This window comes from Caretta caretta, chromosome 16, assembly GCF_965140235.1.
Source record: "Caretta caretta isolate rCarCar2 chromosome 16, rCarCar1.hap1, whole genome shotgun sequence".
NCBI classification, from domain to species: Eukaryota; Metazoa; Chordata; order Testudines; family Cheloniidae; genus Caretta; species Caretta caretta.
Window position 1 is genome coordinate 22,191,453 of NC_134221.1, and position 24,148 is coordinate 22,215,600.

At 53.8% G+C, this 24,148-nt stretch overlaps 1 protein-coding gene across 3 annotated transcripts in view; it reads left to right on the forward strand.

Moving 5' to 3' along the window:
* The first annotated feature begins 9,704 nt into the window (after positions 1-9,704).
* Positions 9,705-24,148, forward strand: part of PTGS1 (prostaglandin-endoperoxide synthase 1) — a 36,391-nt gene continuing 21,947 nt past the window's right edge. For all 3 annotated transcript variants that reach the window (XM_048822324.2, XM_048822325.2, XM_048822326.2), the window contains exons 1-2: positions 9,705-9,805; positions 9,891-9,959. In XM_048822324.2, coding sequence (XP_048678281.1) covers positions 9,799-9,805; positions 9,891-9,959 — 76 coding nt within the window. In that variant the 5' untranslated portion in view covers positions 9,705-9,798. The remainder of the gene's footprint in view (positions 9,806-9,890; positions 9,960-24,148) is intronic.

Here is a 24,148-nt window from a genome sequence, read left to right on the forward strand (position 1 = left end):
TTCCTGGGTTTTGCTCTCGTCCCAGCGTCTGTCATCCCCATTCTCCATCCGCTGCCGTCACGCTCCCTCCCAGTTGCCCCTCATTGCTTAGAGCTGGAAAGTTGAGACCGTGCATCTTCCCATGTTTGGGTGTCCATGGGCCACAGCCATTCATCACTTGAGCAGAAAACACATGGTGTCCTTGCCAGTGGCCACTAGGCTAAGCCTAGTTCTGGGCTCATTCCAAGACACACCCTTGCATAAACATACGACACAGACCCTCTCCCCTAGCCAGGCTCTCTGTCCTACCGGCTGGCAAGAGAGGCAGAGGGAGCACTGGGAGGTCTATTTCACCTCTATTACACCCGGGAGGTGCTCAGGGACTCCTGTGGTGGGGGGCCAGAGAAGGTCTTGCACACCCAGCTAGAGCCAGTCCTTAATCTTGGATGCTTTCCAGTTAGCAGGTCTGACCGGAGAGCATGGAGGTTTGAGGCTGGCTCTGCATGGCAGCTGTCATGGCCCTGGTAAAGCCCCCACTGCTGTTTGGGTCCCACAGGCTGAACCCAGGTGCTTCTCTGCTTTCCTGATTCTGAACAGAGTCCAGGCTCTGCCTCTGGCTTTGGGTTTCTAGGGAGACTCTTGGGGTGCAGATTCTCCTAGAACCCATTTTGGAGAGCCCTCAGGCCAACTGCCTAGCTCCTGAGACAAATACCAGCTTGCCAAGCCCTCTTCCCCTGGTTGCTTCAGCACACCTTCCCAGAACTGCAAATATGTGGGCACACTGGCTTACAGCTTATCTCGTCTAGGACGCATGACAGCTGAGCACATAACACACAGGCTTTGCAAAAGGGGTTTCTAAACACAATTACGCTTTACTTTAGACCGCAGAAGAGAGATACAGATGTAAATGTAACCCTTCTGCCCGTCAGAGTTGGCAGCAACAAGGGCCGGGTTCAATATCTAGGGGATTCATTCCAATAGCACAATGCAAACCGGCTCGAGCCCCCACCCAGTGACCTGGGACAAATATATACCACCCCCGCTGGGCGCCTCCAAGAGGCAATACTTCCCCTCTCGCAAGCACATAGTCTGAGTGTAGCAAAAAGCCTTTTAATAACAGAGAGAAACAATGTGGCATTATGTGGGGGAAACACCACCAACAGAATTTGTAACACAACCCATGAGCAAAAAAAACCACCCCAAGCAAATTGGGGCGTGTCCTTTCCCTTTGCTTCTTGAGTCCAGCAACCCCAAATCACCCAAAGTCCCAAAAGTCCAATGACCCAAAAGTCTCTGACCCTGGTCAGGGCAGCCCTAGAGTTCGAAAGTTTATCTGCAGAGGGTTACCTCCCAACCTGGGTGGAGATGGGGGGGCGGGCAGAGAGGTAAGGGGCACCTTACATGATCTGAAGCTGACTGCCCCACAGTCCATAGGCCTTCGCTCCGCTAGCCGCCCCACGAACTGCTTCGCTCGGTTCCACTCCGCTGCTCCACCAGCCTGTCCACAAGGCACTCCAGCCGTCCCACAAACTGCTCCACAATATATCTTCAGGCTCCACCACTACTTAACACAACACTCAGCAATTTCAGCTCTTAGTCAGTTCAGCTTGTAGTAGGGGAGCCTCAGTGCTGGTACACCATTAGCCCAAAGTGAGCTCAGCAGCCTATGACTAGACTCCTAATGGAATCAAAATTAGCTCCGATATTCTACAGTGGAGAGAGGAGGAAGTGCAATTAGCATGTAAGGCCCACACCCAGGGGCCCATGCCACCAAATATTAATACTTGTCTCCAACCTCTCTCAATTCACAGAGTTTTGGAACCCATGACCCTTGCCTAGCGAGTGCTACTTAGTTGATGGTGAGTCCCTCCATCATAACAAAAGGCCAAGTACAGTTCCAAGCACAGTTCCCATAATCAGGGTAATAACAATTTATTCTTCCTGCCCCAATAACAGAGACACTGGGGATCCCACAGCAGCCAAAGTGACCATTTGGGCAGCTGTGGTCTCATTCTAGGCGGGGTGGGTGTGCCTATGCAAATGAGATCAGCCTCTGAAGTTCTTTTCCACAGCTTGCCACACCTCACCACCAGATGTCAGGGTGGAGCTCATCCTGACACTGCTTACATAAAAAAAAACCAACAAAACACTGGTACATCATTCCCTGCCTCAGTTTCCTCACCACTCAAGTGTTCTTTGGGATTTGGGTCAGTTTCCTTTCAGCATTCTCAGGATCTTCCACCTGCAGCTCATGGCTATCTGACCCCAGCACCCAGTTTCCTTCTGCCCTCTCTAAGATGGCCAGTGAGAGGCCCTCCCTTCCTTTTATAACTTCCAGTCCCCTTTGTCAGGTAGGGTTGCCAACTGTCTCGGTCCATCAATGGCTATTAGCCAGGATGGACAGGGATGGTGTCCCTAGCCTCTGTTTGCCAGCAGCTAGGAATGAGCGACAGGGGACAGATCACTTGATGATTCCCTGTTCTGTTCATTCCCTCTGGGGCACCTGGCACAGGCCTCTGTCAGAAGTCAGGACACTGGGCTAGATGGACCTTTGATCTGACCCAGTAGGGCTATTCTTATATTCTTATGTCTAACCACGCAAACCCAAACACCCTTGCCCTGCCCCCTGCCCCACCCGAGGCCCCACCCCTACCCCAAGGTCCTGCCCCACTCACTCCATCCCCACTCCCTCCATCACTCACTCTCCCCCACTCTGATTCACTTTCACCAGGCTGGGGCAGGGGGTTGGAGTTGGTGTGGGAGGTGGTGCGGGCTCTGGGAGGGGGCTCAGGGCTGGGGCAGGGGATTGAGGTGTGGGAGGGGGGAGGGGTACGGGCTCTCGGTGGGAGTTTGGGTGCAGGAGGGGGCTCTGGGCTGGGGCAGGGGGTTGGGGTGCAGGAGGGGGTGCGGGCTGTGGGATGGAGTTTGGGTCCAGGACGGGGCTCAGGGCTGGGGCAGAGGATTAGGGTGCAGGAGGGGGTTTGAAGTGCTGGCTTTGGGCGGGAGCGTCAGGGGTGAGGCAGGGGCAGGGGGTTGGGGTGCAGGAGGGGGTTCGGGGTGCAGGGTCTGGCCAGGCAGCACTTATCTTGAGCGGCTCCAGGTCGACAGCACAGTGGGGCTAAGGCAGGCTCCCTTTTAGCAGCCTAAAATCTCCCAGTTTGGCTTCAGTAGCCTCCGGGGGGATACAGCCCGATTCTAGGAGGGTTGGCATCCCTGTTGTCAGGTGGCCTCTTGTCAACCTCCAATTCCAACAGGTGATCAGTTGCCTGGTTACCAGCCCACTCTACCAAACCAGTTTCCTTTCTGTGGCCAGCTGTGTCCAGCAGTGCTGCCATCTGAATAGCTGCCCACCATGGTTTAACAACCCTCCGTTGTTACTCCTCTGCAAGGCTCAAGAGTTTCTCCTGACATCTCCTGTGTGCATGCGCCATATGGAGGCTACAGAACCAAGGTGAAGGCACCAAGGTGAAGGGTCTTGCAATGGAAATGGTGCTCAGAAAACAAACCAAGGTTGTTGTTCGATTGGGATACAGATAAAGTTCATAACAGCAAACGGAATTAATAAGTTGTATATAGACAAACTCCCCACATTGCCACAGCACCCCTGGCACAACTGCCTAGAGTCCCGGTGGGACCCAAATGAGCAGCCTATCCCACCACATAGAAACGAGGGCCTTTCGCATCTAGGTTGGAAATCCACCGGGTAGCAGAGACTGAAAGTCATTACCAGCTTGAGGCTGCTGGGTGGCCCTTGTGAGAGGAGTTTGGTGGGTCTCAGTCCAGCTCCCAGTCCACCCATCACACTACTCCCCCCTGCAACTAGCACAAATCATCAGCCCTGCTGGGAGTCACAGCAGAGAGGACAAGGACTGAACAGCCCCAGGGCCAGGCTTCAGGGAGGGTCCTTCCACGATAGGCCTGAGTCATGTTCGCAGCGTGTGGGCAGAAGCGTGTCCCTTCTCAGCCCATGCTACCAGTCCAGTGCTAAGCTCCCATTCATTTTTTATTTTCTACCCAGTATCTTCCCCTCCTGGTCCAGCCTCCAAACACATTGCTTTGCCTTTCCCAATCACCTACAATGCTTTGTGTTCTGTGATTTTGCTGGAACATTTGGGGTGTCTCTGAAGGAAGTTGCAGACTGGAAAAGCAATTTTCCTTTGTATAAATTCCCTGGAGAATATGTGGAAATGCAAAGCAGCTGTGGAACTAGTGAAAGCCACAGAGCTTAATAAAAACAGGTCTTGAGGGGAAAGCAGAGAGGTTCGGCTGTCTGAAGAACCTGGCAAAGGCCCCTCTGGTTCTGATCCAGTAGGTTTCTACCGGAGAAGTGGGATTGTTAGGGCTTTCTGCAGCAAAGCCTGTATTGTTGTGGAATGTCCTACCTGATTTGAAGGGAATAAGATGATGGGTGGCACGTCACATAGGCTGGGGAAGGCTGTGCCTTCCCAAACAGCGCTGCCTGGCCCCACCCATGCTTCTCCCCAAAGCCCCCTCCTGCTTGCCCTTCCCCCTTGGCTCCAGCCCAGGCAGGCTGCTCCTCTTCAGGGAAGCGGGCTGGGGCTAGGGAGGCCGGGACTTGAGGGGAATGGGGCACTGGGGCTGGGGGGCCATGCACCACCCGCCTGCCCTGTGCTTAGGGGCTTTGGAGGCCAAGTGCTGCCCGCCCGCCCTGTGCTTGAGGGCCGGGGAGGGGGGCACGCACAGCCTGCCTGCCCGCCCTGGGCTCAGGGAGGGGGCCGTGATTTCCCCATCCACCTGGTGCTCTGGGGCTGGGACAGGGGGCAGGGACTGGCGGCCGTGGGGGGGAGGGGGGGGCTCTGGCAGGGGAAAAGGGACAGATCCTCTGGCAAAGGCTATCCTCCCCCAGCCAGCAGTTCACGTGCCGCCCATGAATAAGATAATTGTTTATATGCTATGGTTTTAGGCTCACCAGTTAATCTGATCAGAAGGTAATAAGGGTCTTGTCCCAGAATCAGACTACATAGAGTTTTGAAAGGACCCTCAGGGCGTACGACAAGGATGCTGACACTGAGAACAAAATACAGCCTTAAAGACTTTTATTGAGCTAAATAGAAAAGTAATCACTCAGAATGACAAAGGACGTAATGTTGTTCCAGCGGCCCTTGCGGTATTATTTACTATAAAATTTCCCAGCTGAACACACTCAAACCCTTCCTTGGTAACCTGGCAGTGAGCGACAAAGGACCAGCCTTGTCTCTGGCATGCCAAGAGTCCGATGGGCCAGGTTCCTCAGTTCTCGAGTGGGAGGTGAAGAACTTAGGAGAAGCTACAGAGCTAGAAAGCTATCCAGGGACTCAAGAGAAACTAACTTAAAACCTAACTAAAAACTAACCATGGGGGGTTATCCCTCTTCCAGAGCCTGAGCACCATGTGCCCACCTTCCCTGTCCAAACTTACTTTCCTCACCCACATACTATCGGGATGTCCTTACTCTCTAGGCTGGCATGTTCCTATGTATTAATAACAATTAGCTCGTTCTCACAGTTGTTATTTCTGGAATCCAATTATTATTTATGATGTCTGCCAGTCCAGTGCTGTGCTCCCATTGCATTTTTATTTTCTACCCCATCTTCCCTTCCTGGGGCAGCCTCCAAACACATTGCTTTGCCTTTCCTAATCACCTACAATGCTTTGTTTTCCGTGATGTGGATAGAACACTTGGGGTGTCTCTGAAGGAAGACCGGTTATTTCCATGTTCTTTGTGGGATCTCTGTTATATTTAGGGAGGGCATTAACTCGGGTAGGCCATCGATCAGTGCCAAAGGTCTAACTTGCTTTAACTCCTAAGTGAAATAACTCACTTATCTAGGCTAAAGGTCACAAACATAGGTATGGCAACTTGCTTTAGCTCCTCACAGAGATGACACTGTAGATTCTTTGCATTACTGCCAAAAATATTCTAGTGTAAATCTACAAATCTATAAATCTATTATAATAAAACAAATAATCAAACCCATAAGAGAGGATATCAGCAAGGAAGCAGGCCAGCCCTCTGGGCTACAAATTCCTTATACTGTAAAGGGAGTCCCTGTAACGTGCCCTGCACAATTATAGCATCACATTCAAACTCATTCTAACGAACGATGGGCCTGGGAGAAATCCCTGAGTGGAGCTCTGCCCTCCCCACATCCCCTGACCCATTTATAGTATTGCTAACCTCAAGCTTCTCAAATTCATGAGCCAGCACATTCAAACTCATTCTAACTAATGATTGGCCCCTGAGTGGAGCTCTGCTCTCCCCACATCCCCTGACCCATTTACGGTATTGCTAACTTCGAGCTTCTCAAATTCATGAGTCAGCCTCCAGAACGCATGAGATTAGCTCTCAAATCATGCAATTTTTTAAAAAAAATAGATCGTTTGCATGTTGTAATACATTTCACTTGCCTTCTAGCTTTTGCACCCTTGAGGTGCACTCAAGTCATGTTTTTGAGTTTTTCTCTGCAATCATGAAGGCTACAAGCTAATTGATCTTTTAAACGAAAGCTGGGAGTCTCATGAAATCACCTGACTCCAGGAGCTAGAGCTTGAAGAAAAACACCAATTATCACAAGACTCATAAACTCATGAGAGCTGGCAGCACTATGGTGGGCCCATGCTGGAGCACAACATCGGCAATAGCCCCAACCCCCACTGTTTCAAGTGTGTGAGTCCCCAAAACCCATCATTAAATAATAACATTGGGATTCTGCTGTGGCCGTCTCCTCTTGGAGCTCTGAGGGTCACATTCACTGCACCTTTTCAAGCTTTACCCTGCAAACCGGAGGGCTAGAAATGGACTTTTTAAAAAAAAAATGGAAGCTGAGATTCTCCCACAATCTCTTGATGCCAGAACCAGGGGCTGTGAATGAAAGACGTCACATAACATGAGACTCACTACAAAATCACAACAGTTGGCAACACTGGGCCAGTGAGTGACCCCAGCGAAAGTGCCGCTGTCACCACGCCGACAAAGCAGAGACAGGTGACTTCTTGGCCCCCAGCCCCGGGAGGAATAAGCACTTGAGAGGCTCCTGTTGTACAAAGCAAAGGAAATTCTCTGCCTGGATCCAGCCCCATGCAGAGCTTCCTGCCAGGGTGAGAAGAATAGGCAAAGGCTTGATAAAGCCCAGCAGAGGGAGGGTGCAGCACCAGATAGTCTTAACAGTGCACTTCTGCAGAGCCCCAACAGGAACCATCTGGGCAAAGCACACAAAACTCAGACAGCAGCTCAGAGGTCAGGCTCCAGCCCAGCAGGAGTGGCTCCAGCCCAGCCTACGGTGTGGGCAGCTCTCACCCTAGGCCAGCCCTGCCTGTAGCTTGCAAGGCCCATCTTGCCAGTTTTAAAGCCCTGGCTTCACAACAGAGCAATGAGCAGGTCTGGTGAATGCAACCAGCCACTGAGACATCCCCAGAGGGTCTGCTCCTCTCAGAGCCTGGCCTGGAGGCATCAAGAGCCAGTAGGCCACAGATTACAAGCTGCTTAGGTAATAACATGACCCCTATCATTGGAGTTGCTAAGACCCTCGCAGTCTTTCTCATCACAACACCCCTGTGAGGCAGGGCAGGGCTACTATCCATTTGTACAGAGAAGGAGTTGACACACACACACACACAGAGGCTAAGTGACTTGCCCAAGGGCACACAGGAAGCCTTGGCAGAGCAGGGAATTAAACCCAGCTCTCTTAAGTCTCAGGCTAGCACTCTAACCACTACACCATCCTTCCTCTCAACACCCTGGCCTCCTGCTGCTTTAGCTGGGCTGAGAGCCCCAGGAGCCTCGGAGTATAGTGCAGGGACACCTGCATGTGGAGAGGAAAGTCAAGATGGCCTGTGTCCAATGAGAAGCCCCCGGCCCAACATTTTATGGTTTTACTGCTAAACTCATCTCCTTTCCGGAGCCTTCAAGTGACCCAGGATGCCCCCACCCCTCACCTTGAGGGCCCCTTCCCTCGAGAGTCAGTCCCAGGGGCCTGGGCAGGGTTAGCGAAGAGCCTCCATGACAACAGTTCAAAGGGAGGCCTGTTGGGACCAAGGCCTCCTTGGATGAGGCCCAGGATTTCAGGCCTGATCTTCACCACTTATTACCAGAGCTGTTAGTGTGTCATTTCCTAGCTCCTCCAGGGCTCTTGCATGGACTAAACCATCACCACAGGACTGCACCCTGATGTGCTGCACTAGTGACCGCCGCTCTGCAAAGACCCCTTGAAATCCAGGGCATAGCACTGTAAGTAAAGTGTGTAAGAGAGAGAGAGAGAGAGAGAGAGAGAGAGACTGCTCTCTACTGGGTGGAATCAGAACTGCCTAACTATGTGTCATGGGCCCTATACAGCTAATGACCAGTCCTGCGGAGCAGGAGTATCTGAGTTCTAGGCCTGCCATCACTGAGCAGTTCTGCACAGCCGCAGCACGCAGCACAGTGACAACAGTGACGTCCCCAAGGTGGCTGCAGATATGGTGCAATATTTTATTCCTAGCTGTGTAACTTACAAGGTGGCCCGAAAGATTTCCCTCAACAGTAGCCTTGAGATTTGCAGTGTAGGAAATGTCAGTCCTGCGAGAATGTTATGGAGAAGGTTAGAAGCATCCAAGAAACAAGGTCTTAGAAGGGAATGCCACCCTGGCCCACTGATGCTGGGGCAAGGACACCCAGAGAGCGGTGTGGGAGTGAGTGCAGCTTATACCCAGTAGCATTATAAGAGTTTCGCCACCCATCAGCCTACCCCACTCAGCAACTGCAATGAGCAGTGCACTTCCCCCAAATCCCAGCACTGGTCAGGACACTGCAGAGCCGCTGATGCCCTCTTAAAGCACATGACAATGCCTGAGGTTGACGAAAGGAGGCCAGAACGGAGGGGCAGATTGGTCTGTTTCACTGTGCGCACCATGTCCTTTGCTCCCTGAAAAATCCCCTGGCAGGGTCCCAGTCCCAGCCTGAGTCACTTTAACTCTCTCCATTTATAGTACGTTCACCTCACGGAAGAAACTCCAGCAAAGCTCGTGCCATGGGCTGGCCCTCAGGCATCCCTTGCTAGGAGGTGCCCTGGGTCTGTGGAAAATACAGGGACTCAGGGACTTGCATGCCAAGACTTGGAAGCAGTTTTAGGAGAGCGAGTGAGACCCTTCTGCACAGCACACGCGCACTCTTGGTCCTGAGCTTCTTGCAAACAGGTGGAGGCAGCCAGGCTCCTAGGGTTGAAACATATCATGGGCTCCAAACACTGGAGCTGGAGGAAACATACACACAGTGGTGTCCTAAGGGCCACAGAGACTGGGCTGGGGAGGGGCAGGTTAAACCTAATGAGTGGGGCAAGCTGGGAAGGTCAGGATGGACAGGATGCCTTAGGAAAGCAGCAGAGGAGGGAGGGGGAGGGAAGGAAAGGGGGGACGGCGTAGCTGGAGAGAGAGGACGGAAGAGGCCTAGTCTGCACTGGAAAACATTTGCTGGTGTCGCCAGCCTGGCAAACCCCTCTGCGTAGCTGCAGCTTAGCAAGCAATGACTTTTGCTAATATAACTTAGATGGGTTCCCTCGCTGCAACAAGCTGGTGTAACTGCATCTACACCAGGGCTTTTGCTGGCATAGCAATAGCCCCAACAATGCCAGCCCCGAGCGATGAAGGGTCCAGCAGGCATCTGGCCCCGGCTGTGAAGAAACCCCTCCTAGCAGTGAGCTGGGGCGGGGGGGGAGGAGCAAGAGGGGAAGAAGAAGTGGGAGTGGGGAGAGGAGGAGGAGGCAGGACACCGCTGCTGAGCAAGGAGAGAAGCCAGAGGCAGCCACAGAAGGGCTGTTGGAACTTGCCAGGAGCGACTCTCTCGCTATGACCCGTAAGTAGGGGTGCTCTGGCCTGGCTCCCCCACTCCTCTCCCTTCCAGACATTCTCTACCCAGGCTTTTCCTCTCTGCATTTCAGGGCTGCGTCTCTCCTTCGCACTGGTGATACTGCTGAGTGTGTGTGAGAGCCGGGCGAGCCCCCGCACAGGTACTGTACCCTGCTTAGCACAGGAATCAGCTCTGGCTGCGCTAGGACCAGACCTTCCCTCCCTGCCCTGGGGACACCCCAGCTCTGCTGGAGCCCAGCACCTTGGGGCTCCCCAGGCACAAGAGAAGGATGCTCGCTCTGCAGGTGTTAGTGTTTTCTGAGGAGCATCTGGCAGTGCAAAGGGCTGCACTTGGATGGGCTCCTGGCTTTGTTGCTGGGGAGCGGATTAGTATGAAGTGGGGGCCCTAATAAACAGCACTGCAGTATTCTACAGTCACGTACCCAGAGCTGGCAGGGCCCTACTGCACGCTACAGAGGGCACCGGAGTGGGGCACGGACACCGGAGGGGCGGGAAGGACACGGGCGTGGGGCACGGACCCTGGAGGGGCGGGAAGGACACGGGCGTGGGGCACGGACCCTGGAGGGAGAATGTGTGGGAGGAGGGTTGGGGGGTAGCAGAAGCCAGAACATCACTCCAGGTTTGTGCGTGTTCCTTCTTGTCATTTTTGGCAGCATTTTTCTATTAATCGACCCACAAACGTGGGTTTCAGGGCCCCACTGGTCAGCCATGGCCCTGGGGGAAATCTCTCCTTTGCCCTAAGTAAAGGAGCCAGGAAAAATAGCTCCCTAGGGGCTCGTGCTGTAAGCAACTGTCCACACTAGGGTGGTTCAGGGCTGCAGACAGAGACCAGGTGCTAGAAGCTAGAGGAGGGGGGCAGTGACCAGATCCGTCCTGCGTTTCCTTTGCCCTGGCATGACCCAGTGATGATGTTTCCCCTTCAGTATGTTCCTGAGTGCTTTGTCCAGGCTGGTTTGCAATTCCTGCAGCAACGGGCTCCCTCTGCTCCAGGACAGACGAGTCCAGGAAACAGCGTCTCCCCCATGTTTCCACTGAAAGTGGCACCACTGTGCTCCTTGTCGCGAGGAGAGAGTTAGGTCTCCAGCCCAGTCTCATATTCCCACTAAACGCCCCTTGGAGCCTGTGCGGCTCTGGCTGGATTAGGGCTCCCTTCTTGGCAGATCTTGGCAGCGTTTCCCACCAGGTCCTGGAATCAGCAAAGCGAATGCAATAGGAAAAATAACAAGCAGGACCCAGCGGCTGGAGGGAAAGGCAGGGCCATCCAGAGGAGAGGGAGGGAAAGCACACAAAGCGGAGGTGTGTATCTGCCAAGCAGGCTCTGTGGGGCTGTCAGGGCAGCAGCGTCAGTATGTACCGTTGCTACGCAGAGGCTGCACCTAATGGGCATAAACTAGACCAAATTGTAGCCAGTGCCATCCTCAGTCTGAAGAGCCTATCGCCGCCTGCCGTGCACCAGTCAGGGACCGGGGAAGACGAGGGGGCTTGTGCTGCCAGAAGGGGCTTTAACTGGGCAGCAACACGTGTCCTAGCTCCCTCTCCACAGGCTTTTCTCCCAGTCTGCTCCCACCAGACTTGGCCGCTGTGCACGGTGCTTCCAGACCCGAGGCTGCCTTGCACCCCTCTGGCAAATACCTAGGGCTCACCTTGCGGCTGTCCCAGCCAGATGCAAATATGGCTGTCCATTCACCCTTTCTTCACATGACGGGCAATATCCAGCCTTCATCCCAGCTCCGGGTCCGGCAGGGAGGCTGAGCTGTAACATCCTGCAGGGGACAGGAGTGGGGGCATCGTGCAGCTAAGTTCAGAGGGAAGTGAGGGTAAGGAACCAAAACACACAAAAGAAAAATCCCCACAAAGGGCTACAGGCCACAGTCCTCACTGAGCTCTGACCTGGTTTTTATTCAGGCCAAGCTGCCATTGAAACGAACAGAGTCCTGGCCTCGGTCTTGAGGTCAGAGCTGTCAGTCTAGTGCTGACAACAGCGCACACTGACTCTCCTTCTTCAGAGGGAATGCTAGCCCCACTAGGCGAGGAAGCCAGCTTGTAACACGGGCTGCTACCTGCTTCCGGCCCCAGATAACACCCTGGGTGCTGCCTCAGGCTGTTTCCTTACTAAAGTCTCTGTGTTGTTCTGCTTTGCAACGGCCCATCTCAGACAGAGACAGCCACTTCCCACCGCGTCGGCACCAGCTCCCACGCCCCCCGCACGCCGGGCTGACACTTCTGGAAGGCCAGAGGTGGCATGGGCAGCAGCAAGCGCTGCTCCAGAATGGACCGTGGAGCCCTGTTTTAACCAGCTGTCTCGGCCTGGAGCGAATCTCAGAGTTGAATTTCCTCTGGGTCCTCCCTCGGCGGGAACAATCAATTCAAGCACGTTTTTAAGGGGGTAATTTTCCATCCTTCCTCAAACAAAACCACCATTCCAGAATGCTTAGGCCATGGAACGTTTCAGAACGCACTGATTTTCTGCTGGAAAACAATGGCCTTTACCAAACCCAGGGGTTTACATTTAAAAAGGTACGAGGGGAAAAAACCCTCAGAGAACCCAAGTTCTTTAGATTATTTTTCTTTCCTACAATGACCTATGGGCTCAGGTGTGTTTTATACAAACAAACCCTGTCATATTCTCCAGCCAGGGGCCCTAACCTGACCTGCCAGATCTATCCACCCATCAACTATGGGGGAGTTCAGCTCCCAGTTTGTATCTGCTGAACTCTGTTCATTTCTCTGTCAAAGGGCTTTGTACCATAGTATCTGAGTGCCTCCAAGGTGAAAGAGAAGCCCTGATGCTTCTCCCTTCTTCCATCTAGTGTTGCTATAAGCAGGGATATCCAAAGCTCAAGAGAGGAGGTGGTCTGGGAAGTCCTGCCCATCTACCATCACCCTAGTGTCTACGGTCTATGCTACAGGCTTCTGCTTGCATAGCTGTGTGGCTCAGGGGGGTGAAGAGGTGTGATCCATGACCGCCATGGCTCCGCCAGCAGAAGTCCCTAGTGGTTTTACTATAGCGGTGTAGGTATAGTTGTGTCTGTACTAGGTGTGCTTTGCTGGTACGGTATCCCGGGACGCCTGTGCCAGCAAAGCGTCCTAATGTAGATATGACCCAGACGCCCGTCTGAAGCAGGCAAACCTTCTGTGTCAGGGACTCTCCGCATCCCCAGGACAGGCTCACTCACTCCTGTAGCATTTCGACATTGCTGTCTTCTGTCCCAGCCAGAAAAAGGAAGTGTTAGAGCATGTGTGTGTGGGTGGGGTGTTTGTCCAGGGGGGAGGGATGTTTGTCCGGGGGAGGGGAACGGGACAAACTGTGAAGTAAGCTGGCCAGAGCCTGCTGCACTGTGGGATTCAGCTGAAGAGAAGGTTTGGGCTGGGAGCATGTTGTCGCAAACTGGGTTTGCCCAAAGCTGAAGAAAAATTTGCTTCCGGAGCCCCATGGCAGGAGCCCCATGATTTCCTTTCCAGCCATCACCGAGCACTCACCAGAGCTCTTAGAATCATAGAATCATAGAATATAAGGGTTGGAAGGGACCCCAGAAGGTCATCTAGTCCAACCCCCTGCTCGAAGCAGGACCAATTCCCAGTTAAATCATCCCAGCCAGGGCTTTGTCAAGCCTGACCTTAAAAACCTCTAAGGAAGGAGATTCTACCACCTCCCTAGGTAACGCATTCCAGTGTTTCACCACCCTCTTAGTGAAAAAGTTTTTCCTAATATCCAATCTAAACCTCCCCCACTGCAGCTTGAGACCATTACTCCTCGTTCTGTCATCTGATACCATTGAGAACAGTCTAGAGCCATCCTCTTTGGAACCCCCTTTCAGGTAGTTGAAAGCAGCTATCAAATCCCCCCTCATTCTTCTCTTCTGCAGGCTAAACAATCCCAGCTCCCTCAGCCTCTCCTCATAACTCATGTGTTCCAGACCCCTAATCATTTTTGTTGCCCTTCGCTGGACTCTCTCCAATTTATCCACATCATTCTTGAAGTGTTGGGCCCAAAACTGGACACAGTACTCCAGATGAGGCCTCACCAATGTCGAATAGAGGGGAACGATCACGTCCCTCGATCTGCTCGCTATGCCCCTACTTATACATCCCAAAATGCCATTGGCCTTCTTGGCAACAAGGGCACACTGCTGACTCATATCCAGCTTCTCGTCCACTGTCACCCCTAGGTCCTTTTCCGCAGAACTGCTGCCTAGCCATTCGGTCTTAGCTTAGGACCCCATTCTGGTTCTGTCTGCGCCGGTCTGCGTGTGCTGGGGTGGGGGAGGCCGAAGGGGGCTTGCTCTCTCGTGGAAGGTGTGTTCCTCCGTCGTGACAAACAATAGCCCCCAAAGTGGGAATGTCCTGGCACTGTGTGTGCTAGAAAGAAGACAGGTGGCCGGGGACTGGTTCACTCAAAGGGATCCAGGTCTTGGGTTCACGTGGGCCTTCAGGACAGGAGGCCCATGATCATGCAGTGACTGTTTGCCCATGTGGAATTTGCTGGGGTCTTTGCTGGAGAAGCCAGGGAGTGCATGGGCCATGCAGATGGCACTTCCCTCGGGGTGATCCCTGCCAGGCAGGGGTGTGGCGTATCAGGGATGGAAACTTACGTTGCTGCTGCCCTGCTGTGACTGTTCAGGGATGGGCAAAGTGTGACAGGGTCTGTCTGTGATGGGCTCCCCGGGGTGCAGCCTGGGACTGTGGGACTGCTGTGCCCCCTTAACTCTCTCCAGCCTGGGCTGTCTCTCACAATGCCTTGCTAGTGATCAGCAGCAAACCCCTCCAGACGCTGTGATCACTCAGCACAACAGCATGTGGAGCCCCACACCAATGTTCCCTCTAATTTTTGACAGGCCGTGTGTGCAAAAAATTTCTTCTGTGCAAACTGTTGTGCGTGTGGTGTTTTGCCGTGTGCGCGGGGCTTAGGATCTGTGTGCGTGCACACACGCGCACAGCTTAGAGGGAATAGTGCCCCACACCCAGCTAGATTGCATGAATGCTCCCAGAGCCACTCATGAATCACACAGAGAAAGGCAGCAGTGAAATCCCCCCAGTTCCCAGCACTGCACCTCAGGAATATAGCGTCTTGCACTGCTCAAGATGGGCTATGCAGATTTATTAATTGGTCCGCCACTTCATCAATGGGAGTGGACATACACCAGTCTTTGCAAAACCTGCGCAGATTTGCCACACATTTCATACAAACTCACTGGTGGAGAGAAACAGTAAAACAAATTTATTGAATATAAAAATAGATTTTAAGTGATATTAAGTGATAGGCAAAAAGTCAGAGTTAGTTACCAAAAGAAATAAAATATAAGCACGCAATCTAAACTCTCAACCCTATTAGACTGGGCAACAACTAGTCAAAGTAGTTTTTCTCACCCCACTGGATATCACAGTCCTTAATATACAGATTTCATCCTTGAAATCTGTGCCATTCCCCTCAGTTGGAGTCTTCAGAGTGTCCTTGTTGTTTGCAGCGTAGGTGGGTGAAGGAGAAAAGGCCAAGCATGTGGCCACTGTGTATGTTTTATACCCTCAGTCCAGGTGCTTGGAGTACACAAGTCCAGGCATGTCTGGGTGCATTGCTGAGTATCCAGGCAAGGTTGAGCAATTCCCCTGGTGTGGCCTCATGTAGGTGAGTCATTACATCATAGTTCCCTGGCTCGATAATGGTTGTTGATGGGTTGATTGATACTCAGCCTGGGTGTTGGTTACTTTCCTTGCTCTTGCCTCTGGGGAGCTAATATCTGGCTGATTCCCCAATTTACAGTATGTTTTAGTGACAACCATACACACAATTCTCATAACTTCATATGCATTAATGATATACATATCTGGATAGAGAAATGACTTTCAGCAGATCATAACCTTTCCCCTGATACCTTACAAGCTTTATATGTAAGATCACAGTCATATATAAATGAGGAATATGGGGGCTATAGGGTGCTCCTCCAAGGTACAGAATATCACACTGTCTACACTGCATACTAAGCCTGGGCTCTGACTCGGGTCTGAGCCCAATCCTCCTTCCGTCCACACACAAATCAGGGTTAGCAAGCACTCAGGACCCTGGTCTTAGGACCCTGCTGGGGGTGGGGGGTGTCAGACCCCAAGTCTCACTCTGACTTGCATCCAAGCCCTGTCATTTTGCAGTGTGGATCAGTGGTGAGCTGGACCAGTTCACACCGGTTCGCTGGAACCGGTTGTTAAATTTAGAAGCCCTTTTAGAACCGGTTGTCCCGTGAGAGACAACCAGTTCTAAAAGGGCTTCTAAATTTAACAACCGGCCAAAAGTGGCACCTTAGGTGCCAACTCCATGGGTGCTCTGGGACTGGAGCACCCACAGGGAAAATTTGGTGGGTGCAGAGCACCCACCGGCAGCTCCCTGCCCCGTGCCCAGCCCCAGCTCACCTCCGTGAATCAGCTGTTCGGCAGGAAGTCTGGGAGGGCTGAGAAGCAGGCGGTGGCTTCGTGCTCGGGCCCAGGGAGGTGGAGGTGAGCGAGGAGGGCCCCCCCGTGCTGCAGCAGGTAACCCGGGATGGGGGGGGGCACGCAGGGGAACCGCTTCCCGCCCCAGCTCACCTCTGCCACCCTGGGCCTGAGTACGAAGCTGCTGCCTGCTTCTCAGCCCTCCCAGACTTCCCACGCGAACAGCTGATTCACGGGAAGCCGGGGGGGAAGGGTGGGGGGGGCGTGGAGAAGCAGAGCGGGACGGTGCGTTCAGGGGTGGAGGTGGAGCGGAGCGGAGGTGAGCTGGGGCCGGGCGCGGGGTGGGGAGCTGCCGGTGGGTGCTCTGCACCCACCAAATTTTCCCCGTGGGTGCTCCAGCCCCGGAGCACCCACGGAGTTGGTGCCGAAGGTGCCATTTTTCGCCAGTTGTTAAATTTAGAAGCCCTTTTAGAACTGGTGTTGTGATATGATCAGTGTGGGGAGCGGCCACTCCCCCTGCTCCCCCCTTAGCTACACTCCCCTGCCCCTAGGAGCCAGAGGGACCTGCCGGATGCTTCCTGGGAGCTGCCCCAGGTAAGCACCACTGGGACTCCCCACCTCGCCCCCCGGCAGGTCCCTCTGGCTCTTAGGGGTGGGGTGGGCACCCACTACGGTGGCCCATGAGACCCTCTTGCCCGGTTCTGGGGGCAGTCAGGGGACAGGGAGGGGGGTGGATGGGGCAGGGGCATCAAGGAACGCGGGGGGTTGGATGGAGCAGGGGTCCCGGGGGGTGGGGGTGGGCCATGACCCCCTCGTGGGGTGAGGAGGGAACTGGTTGTTAATATTTTGGCAGCTCATCACTGGTGTGGATGCAGCTCAAGCTGCACACCTGAGTCAGAAGGGCTGCATAGTGCAGTGTGGACACGTTGGCACGGTTGCAAGACCCGGGTCCAGCCATTGTAAATCTGGGTTTACACTGCAGTGTAGCCACACTCACTTTAAGTCTGCTTCCTTTCACCCAAGAGAACAAAGAAAAGAAGGAAGGTAGCAAAGTGGGCGATGGAGGGAAGGGGCCAATTCCCTCCCTCACCCCAGAGCTTTTGTCTTTGTACTGCTTTCACGCAGTGTGTGAGGTTGAAAATGGGCCCAAGCTCTGAGATGGGTGAGGGGTGACTCTTACCATCCACACAAGGAGAGCAGAGCAAAGAGCCATGCAGCAGATTGCCAGGACACAGGTCCAAAGGCTGGGCTGGAGAAATCTAACAGGAATCAGCCCAGGCTACATCCGGCTACTGCGAACCTGCTCTCTTGCAGAGAGGTGGGATGGCTTCTGCAGTAGGCCAGGGCACAGACAATTGGGAAGAACTGTAGGTTTCTTCTCCAGAGACCAGTTCAAAGCTGGGGTAGGTCACAGCTGTTCTGTTCATCCTTCCTGGGCACCTGGCTCTGGCCACTGTTGGCAGACAGGATACTGGGCTGGATGGACCTTTGGTCTGACCCAGTAGGGCCGTTCTTATGTTCTAATCCCTCTCCAGGAGAGACCACGCTGGGCTGGACAGTGCCATAAGCTGTCACATTTCTGTCCTCCCTAGGAGCAGCTCAGTGCAGCTTCCGCAAACCTGCAAGGCAGGAAGACAAAGGGGGCCCATCCTCACAGCCAGCCCCCTAGAGAGACTTCCTCAAAGCCCATGGGAAAGCGACAGCTTGGCTGGGGCTTTTTACTTCCTAAAAGTCGATAGAAGAAAGTTTTAAAATAGTTGAGATGCATTTGAGTAATTTCTTCTCCCCGCCTCACTGCCCCTGTCTGGAGCTGGGGAGCTGGCAGAGGAAGGAGGAGGATGGGACCCCCCTCTTGTCTGGTGGCCTCTGTGCCTCGGGGGGGGAGGGAGCGGGGGTGACCTGGGGTCGGGGAAACAGTCTGTTTATTTCCCCTCTGGACAGTCACCCACGTCACAAAACCACCAACTGGTCATTTCAACAGACAGGCCAGGGGCTGAAAGGGCGATGACGAGCAACTTGCCATCTGCCTCCTGCAACGGGTCCCTCCATTTCAGAGGGTGGGACACGCTGAGGGGAACCCAAGTGTCCCTGCCCTGTGCACACAGGCCGTTGGGCTGCGGCACTGCCTGCCAGCATCTCTCACAAGCACTAGTAAGGTCTGAGGAGGGGCCGGGAGGAGAGAGGTGGGCTGGAGTCTGAATTTGCAGTGGCAGCAGCTGGGTGTATGGTGCTGGGTAACTAGGACGTGGGCTGGATATGCTGGGAGACAGGAACCTCCTGCCTCCAGCTTCCTGACAACCACTCACTGGGTACAGCAGGGAGGCAGGAGCTTTGCAGAATGGCTGGGTGTGTCACTCCGCCAGGAAAAGAGTGCCCAGGAGCACTTCTCTGGCAGGAGGGCGCTGCAGTGGGGACATTCAGGGAGGCAACAAGAGCACTCCGAGGTGGGGAGTGGAGCCTAAGGGAGCTGGAGCCAACTTGGCAGGAAGTAGTGGGGCACGCTGTCCTCCGAGAGAGAGCAGGGTCTGCGAGGGAGTGCGCTGGCTCCGACTGTAGCAGGGTATCTGAAGATCTGTCTCTGCCCTGAGCTTCGGCAGGAAAGCTAGCCCCGGTGCAAGCGCAAGGGTGGGTGCGGCCTAGGAGCCTCGAGGATGAGATTCCAACCCTAATCTTCGATGATTCTATGACACCAGCTGGCATGCCAGGGAGGGGATTTACCGGCTCTATCGGCTGCTGCTACACCAGAGAGGTAAGGAAAGTTTTGGAATAGCCTTCCAAGGGAAGCAGTGGGGGCAAAAGACCTATCTGGCTTTAAGATTAAACTTGATAAGTTTATGGAGGAGCTGGTATGATGGGATAACATGATTTTGGCATTTAATTGATCTTTAAATATTCATGGTAAATAGGCCCAATGGCCTGTGATGGGATGTTAGATGGGGTGGGATCTGAGTTACTACAGAGAATTCTTTCCTGGGTATCTGGCTGGTGAATCTTGCCCATATGCTCAGGGTTTAGCTGATCGCCATATTTGGGGTCGAGAAGGAATTTTCCTCCAGGACAGATTGGAAGAGGCCCTGGAGGTTTTTTGCCTTCCTCTGTAGCGTGGGGCACGGGTCTCTTGCTGGAGGATTCTCTGCACCTTGAGATCTTTAAACCACAGTTTGAGGACTTCAATAGCTCAGACATAGATGAGAGGTTTATTTCAGGAGTGGGTAGGTGAGATTCTGTGGCCTGCATTGTGCAGGAGGTCAGACTAGATGATCATAATGGTCCCTTCTGACCTTAATACCTATGAATCTATGTGCATGGTGAACCAAACTAGGAGACATGCAGGGAGGTGGCCTGGGGCAGAAGCTACCAAGTAAGGAACAGGGGAAGGAGATAAATAGCAGGGAGAGAGGAGAAGCTGGGGCTGAGCCCAGGGGGCTGGGTAGATGAGTGAAGCCAAACTCTCCTGGCAGACATTTCTCAGAGCCTGCGCAAGGAATAGCAAGAGCTGATCCGCAGCGTATTTGATACTGAGGGAAGCATTTGCCCTGTAAAGCCAAGGGACTGTTTACTCATCTGTAAATAAGATTCAATAATACCGGCACTGTGCGGCTGGTATGGGGGGAACGGCAGGTTCGGCGGCGGCAGGGAGGAGCATCGGGGCAGCTCCTCAGGCAGGGTCTCCTCCCTGTGGGTCAGTGGGATTGGTTCATTTGCAATGCCTGGGAACAATGAGGCACAAACTGCAGCTGGTCTACAGAAGAGGAGAAAGGGTCACTGGCCAGATAAGAAGCCAACGCTCCTGAACCCTGGGAACCTGCATGCACCCAAAATGGGTCTCATGCCCTCTGCTGAGCTGTGCTGGCTGGCCAGTGCCACTGGCCTGTACTGTACTCTGCCCCAGCAGTTTATTCACGTGCCCCAGGGTTAGAGAGGGGGGAGAATCATTCAGTGAGAGTGATGTGTCCGAGCCATTTTTTCTTGCCAAGAATTTCATTCCTGTTCAGTTTCCTCACCTTCCTCTGTAATGCTCAGGGGCTTTGAAGCCCAGAGCTACATGTCGGTCCCAGCTCCACCGTTCTGGCCTGCAGCTCTCACTTAGGCAGCTGGGAATATGAGGATCTTGTTACAGCTCTGCTGAGATCAGGATGACGATAGGTGCATGTTTCTGGGCACTACGCATCATCGTTTCCCCTTCTTCACCATTAAATAATTCGCCCCCCTGCTTATTGGGCTGTTCTGGCTGCCCTCTCCGAGCATTCTTTGAAGGAAAGCACCATGCAGGCAGGGGAGTGGCACCATGTCATGACTGCTCTGCAGGAGGCAGGCAGGCAGGCACAGCAAATCGGATTCTTCCTCAGGGCCACATCTGAAGGGCTGCCGGGTAGCACTTCCAACAGTGCAACACAACCTAACCCTACACCACGGTACTGTCAAGCACCGGCCACCAGGCCAAGTGCTGGTGCGGGATGTAAACTCAGGCCCTCCGGCAAAGAGGTGAGAGAGCTGCCAGCCCAGACAGACCCAGAGCGAGCTCTACCCAGCAGAATAATGCTTAATGCAGAATACGAGTAACTGTGGCGTTTGCTGCTGCCAGATATTATTGAAGCAAATACCTTCCCCGGGGTATACAAAACAGTTTGATAAAAAACAGCAACTGCAGTTACATGAGTGGGGATACACGTGGCAAGTTTCAATTCTCAACCTCAAGGTGATGTGAGTTGACCACTAAATGGGGTCAGGAAGAAACCTGCCTGCTGTTACCGTACTGCTGGAATACGCACATTGTCCGAGCTCATGGTCTCCTGCCCACCCGTCCGTAGCTCGCAGAGTTCTCCTACTTGGCTCCTTTACTTCATTGCCCTGGGCAGCAACTGCTGTGTGATGTGCTTAGTGCAAGTGGGGAGGGGCTGCCCTTTGGGCCTCTGCCTCTCCACAGACAGGTCCTCTGGCTGTGAACAGCTGCTGCTACAGTTAGGAGCTGACAGCCTGGACGGCCCCATGTCTGCCTGCCTTTTCGTGTCCTGGTCTTCATGTCCATGACCATGCCGAGCTGCTGGGCCCCTGGGCTGTCTATTTTTACAGCAACAGTAAGGAGTCCTGAGAAGAGGCTGCACATTCCTTCGTCATGTATGGTTTCTGCAGGACCTGCCTGTAAGACTAATATTTACAAAGGCTTCCCTTGTGGCGTGCAGCCCGCGGGAACACTGAGTGCTGGTCTCTGCTCTTAGGTGTGTGCCTGCCCTGCCTTCCACGCACAGAACTCGGCGCTAGCCAGCAGCCGTTTGCCCAGAGATATCCTCACGCTGGCTAGACGTGACGTTGGCGCGCAGGGGGCGGTAGTGGTGCCCTCCTGTCGGGTTTCTCCTGGTCTCCATTGGTCTAGAGAGAGGAGCGCTCAGAGCATGTGTCTTCACTGCCGTTAACTTGGGTGCTCGGCCGTGGGGTCTGAGCACCGGTGTTTAGCCTAGCCTGGGCGTGAGCCGCCGGCTGCAAAGTCCTCCCCGAGTTACTGCATCCCCACTGCTGCTGCCCTCACTCGGGTGCGGCACTAGGACTTGTGGGGGCATATCTCATGGTCCTTCGTGCTGCAGTGAGCTGAGCCACTCCATGATCCTTTTCCAGGGAACTGAGGGAGAACCCATCTGTCCTGGGCACCTGCAGGAATTGAATCGTGGGAGGCGTGGAGGGTCGACCAGCGCTTCAGTGGCTTAGCCTACATTGTCAGTGCAAAGTGGGCTGGTTGGCAGCCTGAGCGGAAGCAGCATGCGGGCTCCAACCCCCCAGCCAGGCCTGAAAGCACTAGTAAACTCGAGTAAGATGCTTGTGTGTGTGGAGGAGAGGTGGCTGGGACAACAGCTGGCTGAGAGCCTGCGGTAACTGCAGGGAAGACAGACCCTGAGAGAGCAGCGGTGAGCAATAAGGGCCAGGTCCAAAGCTCATTGAAGTCACTGGACAGAGAGCGAAGACTCCACTGGTCTTCAGATCAGGCCCTGGGGGTGTCAGCTTTGTGCTGCAGGAGGGGAGACAAGCCCCGGCTGTTGCTGTGCTCTGGATTGGCAATTTGGGGGTGCTTCAGCCAGTCCTCAAGGAGACACATTTTGGGGCAGGCTAGCCAGGCTCTGCTCCTGTGCCCATCCCGCAGGGTCTGAGGGCAGGCCCGTTCGGCTGGTGTTCAGCTGAGTGGCAAGCTGCCCCAGAGAGCAGCATGTGGGTCCGTGGGTCCTGAGCCCAGTCGTGCTGGCTGACACTCATCCCAGCGGGACCGTGGCAGGCCAGGAGCGCTGACTGACACACTGGCTCCTGAGCCCTTGCATAGCCTTCCAGGGCCACTCCCTCTCCACTGTCATTACTCTCACTCCAGCAAGACTGGAGTGAAAGCAAAGGGCTCAATCTCCAGCAATAGGAGAAGAGAAATCCCCCCTTCAGGGCCTGTCTGTCCTCACCGAATCTGGTGCTCAAAGATGTTTCTCAGGCACCATGGCTGTAGGCCTCCTAGATCCTCCAATCTGGATCTCCAAGCGGGAAACTGAGAGGACCGTGAAATTGCCAGTCCCTCATCAGGGGTGTTGGCTGGCAGTATCACGCACCTGGGGCAGGCTGGTTCCTGTTACTACAGCACCTTACGTTCTAAGAGCCCTTGGGCCGAGCCGCTGCCTGTTTCCATTGTTTCTTTTTGGGTTTGGATGTCACACACTGGTTCCCATTAATTCAACCCTTTCATCCTTATTTTTAAAAGCTTATAAATTGCAGCCTCAAGCCCCAAACCTGCCAAGCATCCCTAGTTTCACAGCATTGACGAAACATAATACTCAACATCTGCGGAACAGTTGGGAGACCGGGAATCTCATTGAGTTTAGCGGCTACGAGACCAAAGGCTCACTGTGCATTGGAACGTGTATACGGCAAAAAGGCATTGCATCACACCAGCTGCCTTTAATATGCATCCAAGGAAGTCTCTGAACCATGCTAATTATAACTCGCTCTGGTTTGTGTCTCTATTTACCATCAAACCACTGTATAAACCAGGAATGTTCCACTGAGCAACCTGCTCCGGGCCCTACATGCTGTGCTCCCTGACTCACCCTCATGTTGGTTTGGCCATGGCTCTCAGGCAGGATATTGTCCCCTTATGGAAATTTTGAATGGTGACCCCTGTGTATCCACCCAGCTGTCCTCCCACCGAGGCGCTGATATGGCTCAGTGCAGCTAAATGGTTTACGTGGCATCAGCAATGCAGTTTGGAGAGAGGCCATCGCGGGCTGGAGATGAGGACGTTCTAAACGCAGGCTTACAGACAGGGAGTGACTTGGGGCGTAAGTGAGAGCGTGACCCCAGTTATGGAGAATCTCAGGAACGGGATGGAGGCGGTAGTGACGGAACTCCTGCAACAGATCCTCTCTGCTTGCCGGAAACTGTCTGTATGTGAGACTCTCTCCCCGACTCCACTGGCATGCGCTGCTCTCTGCCTCCTCATGGACTGCGCCGATCTGTGAGAATTCCCAGCCCAGGTAACTCAATGAGCCATCCATGGACATAAGCCCAAGCCAGCACCTGGCCCCATTCAGAGCATGCTGCAGAATCCACCTGTTTGACCTGGCTTGGAAGCCTGCTTGCATCAAAATTCCACAGCTATGCAGCTCACTGACATGCCTCTCCTTGCTGGCCAGCTGAATTGGGAGTGGCCCATGCCCAGACGCTGTTCTTGTATAACTTCAAAGGACTCCGGATTTACACTCGAGAGCAGAATGAGAGCAGAACATGGCCCGAAATGCTTTACCCATCACATACTGGGTCCGACTTTGCCAAACGGTGAACTGTGCACTGAACCTGCCCCTGGCAAAGCTGTGGAAAGCTTTCTCTCTGTATTCCCGTGCCCCGTTGTGGCACTCATGAGTGGACAGGTTGTTGTCTCCCCAGACTC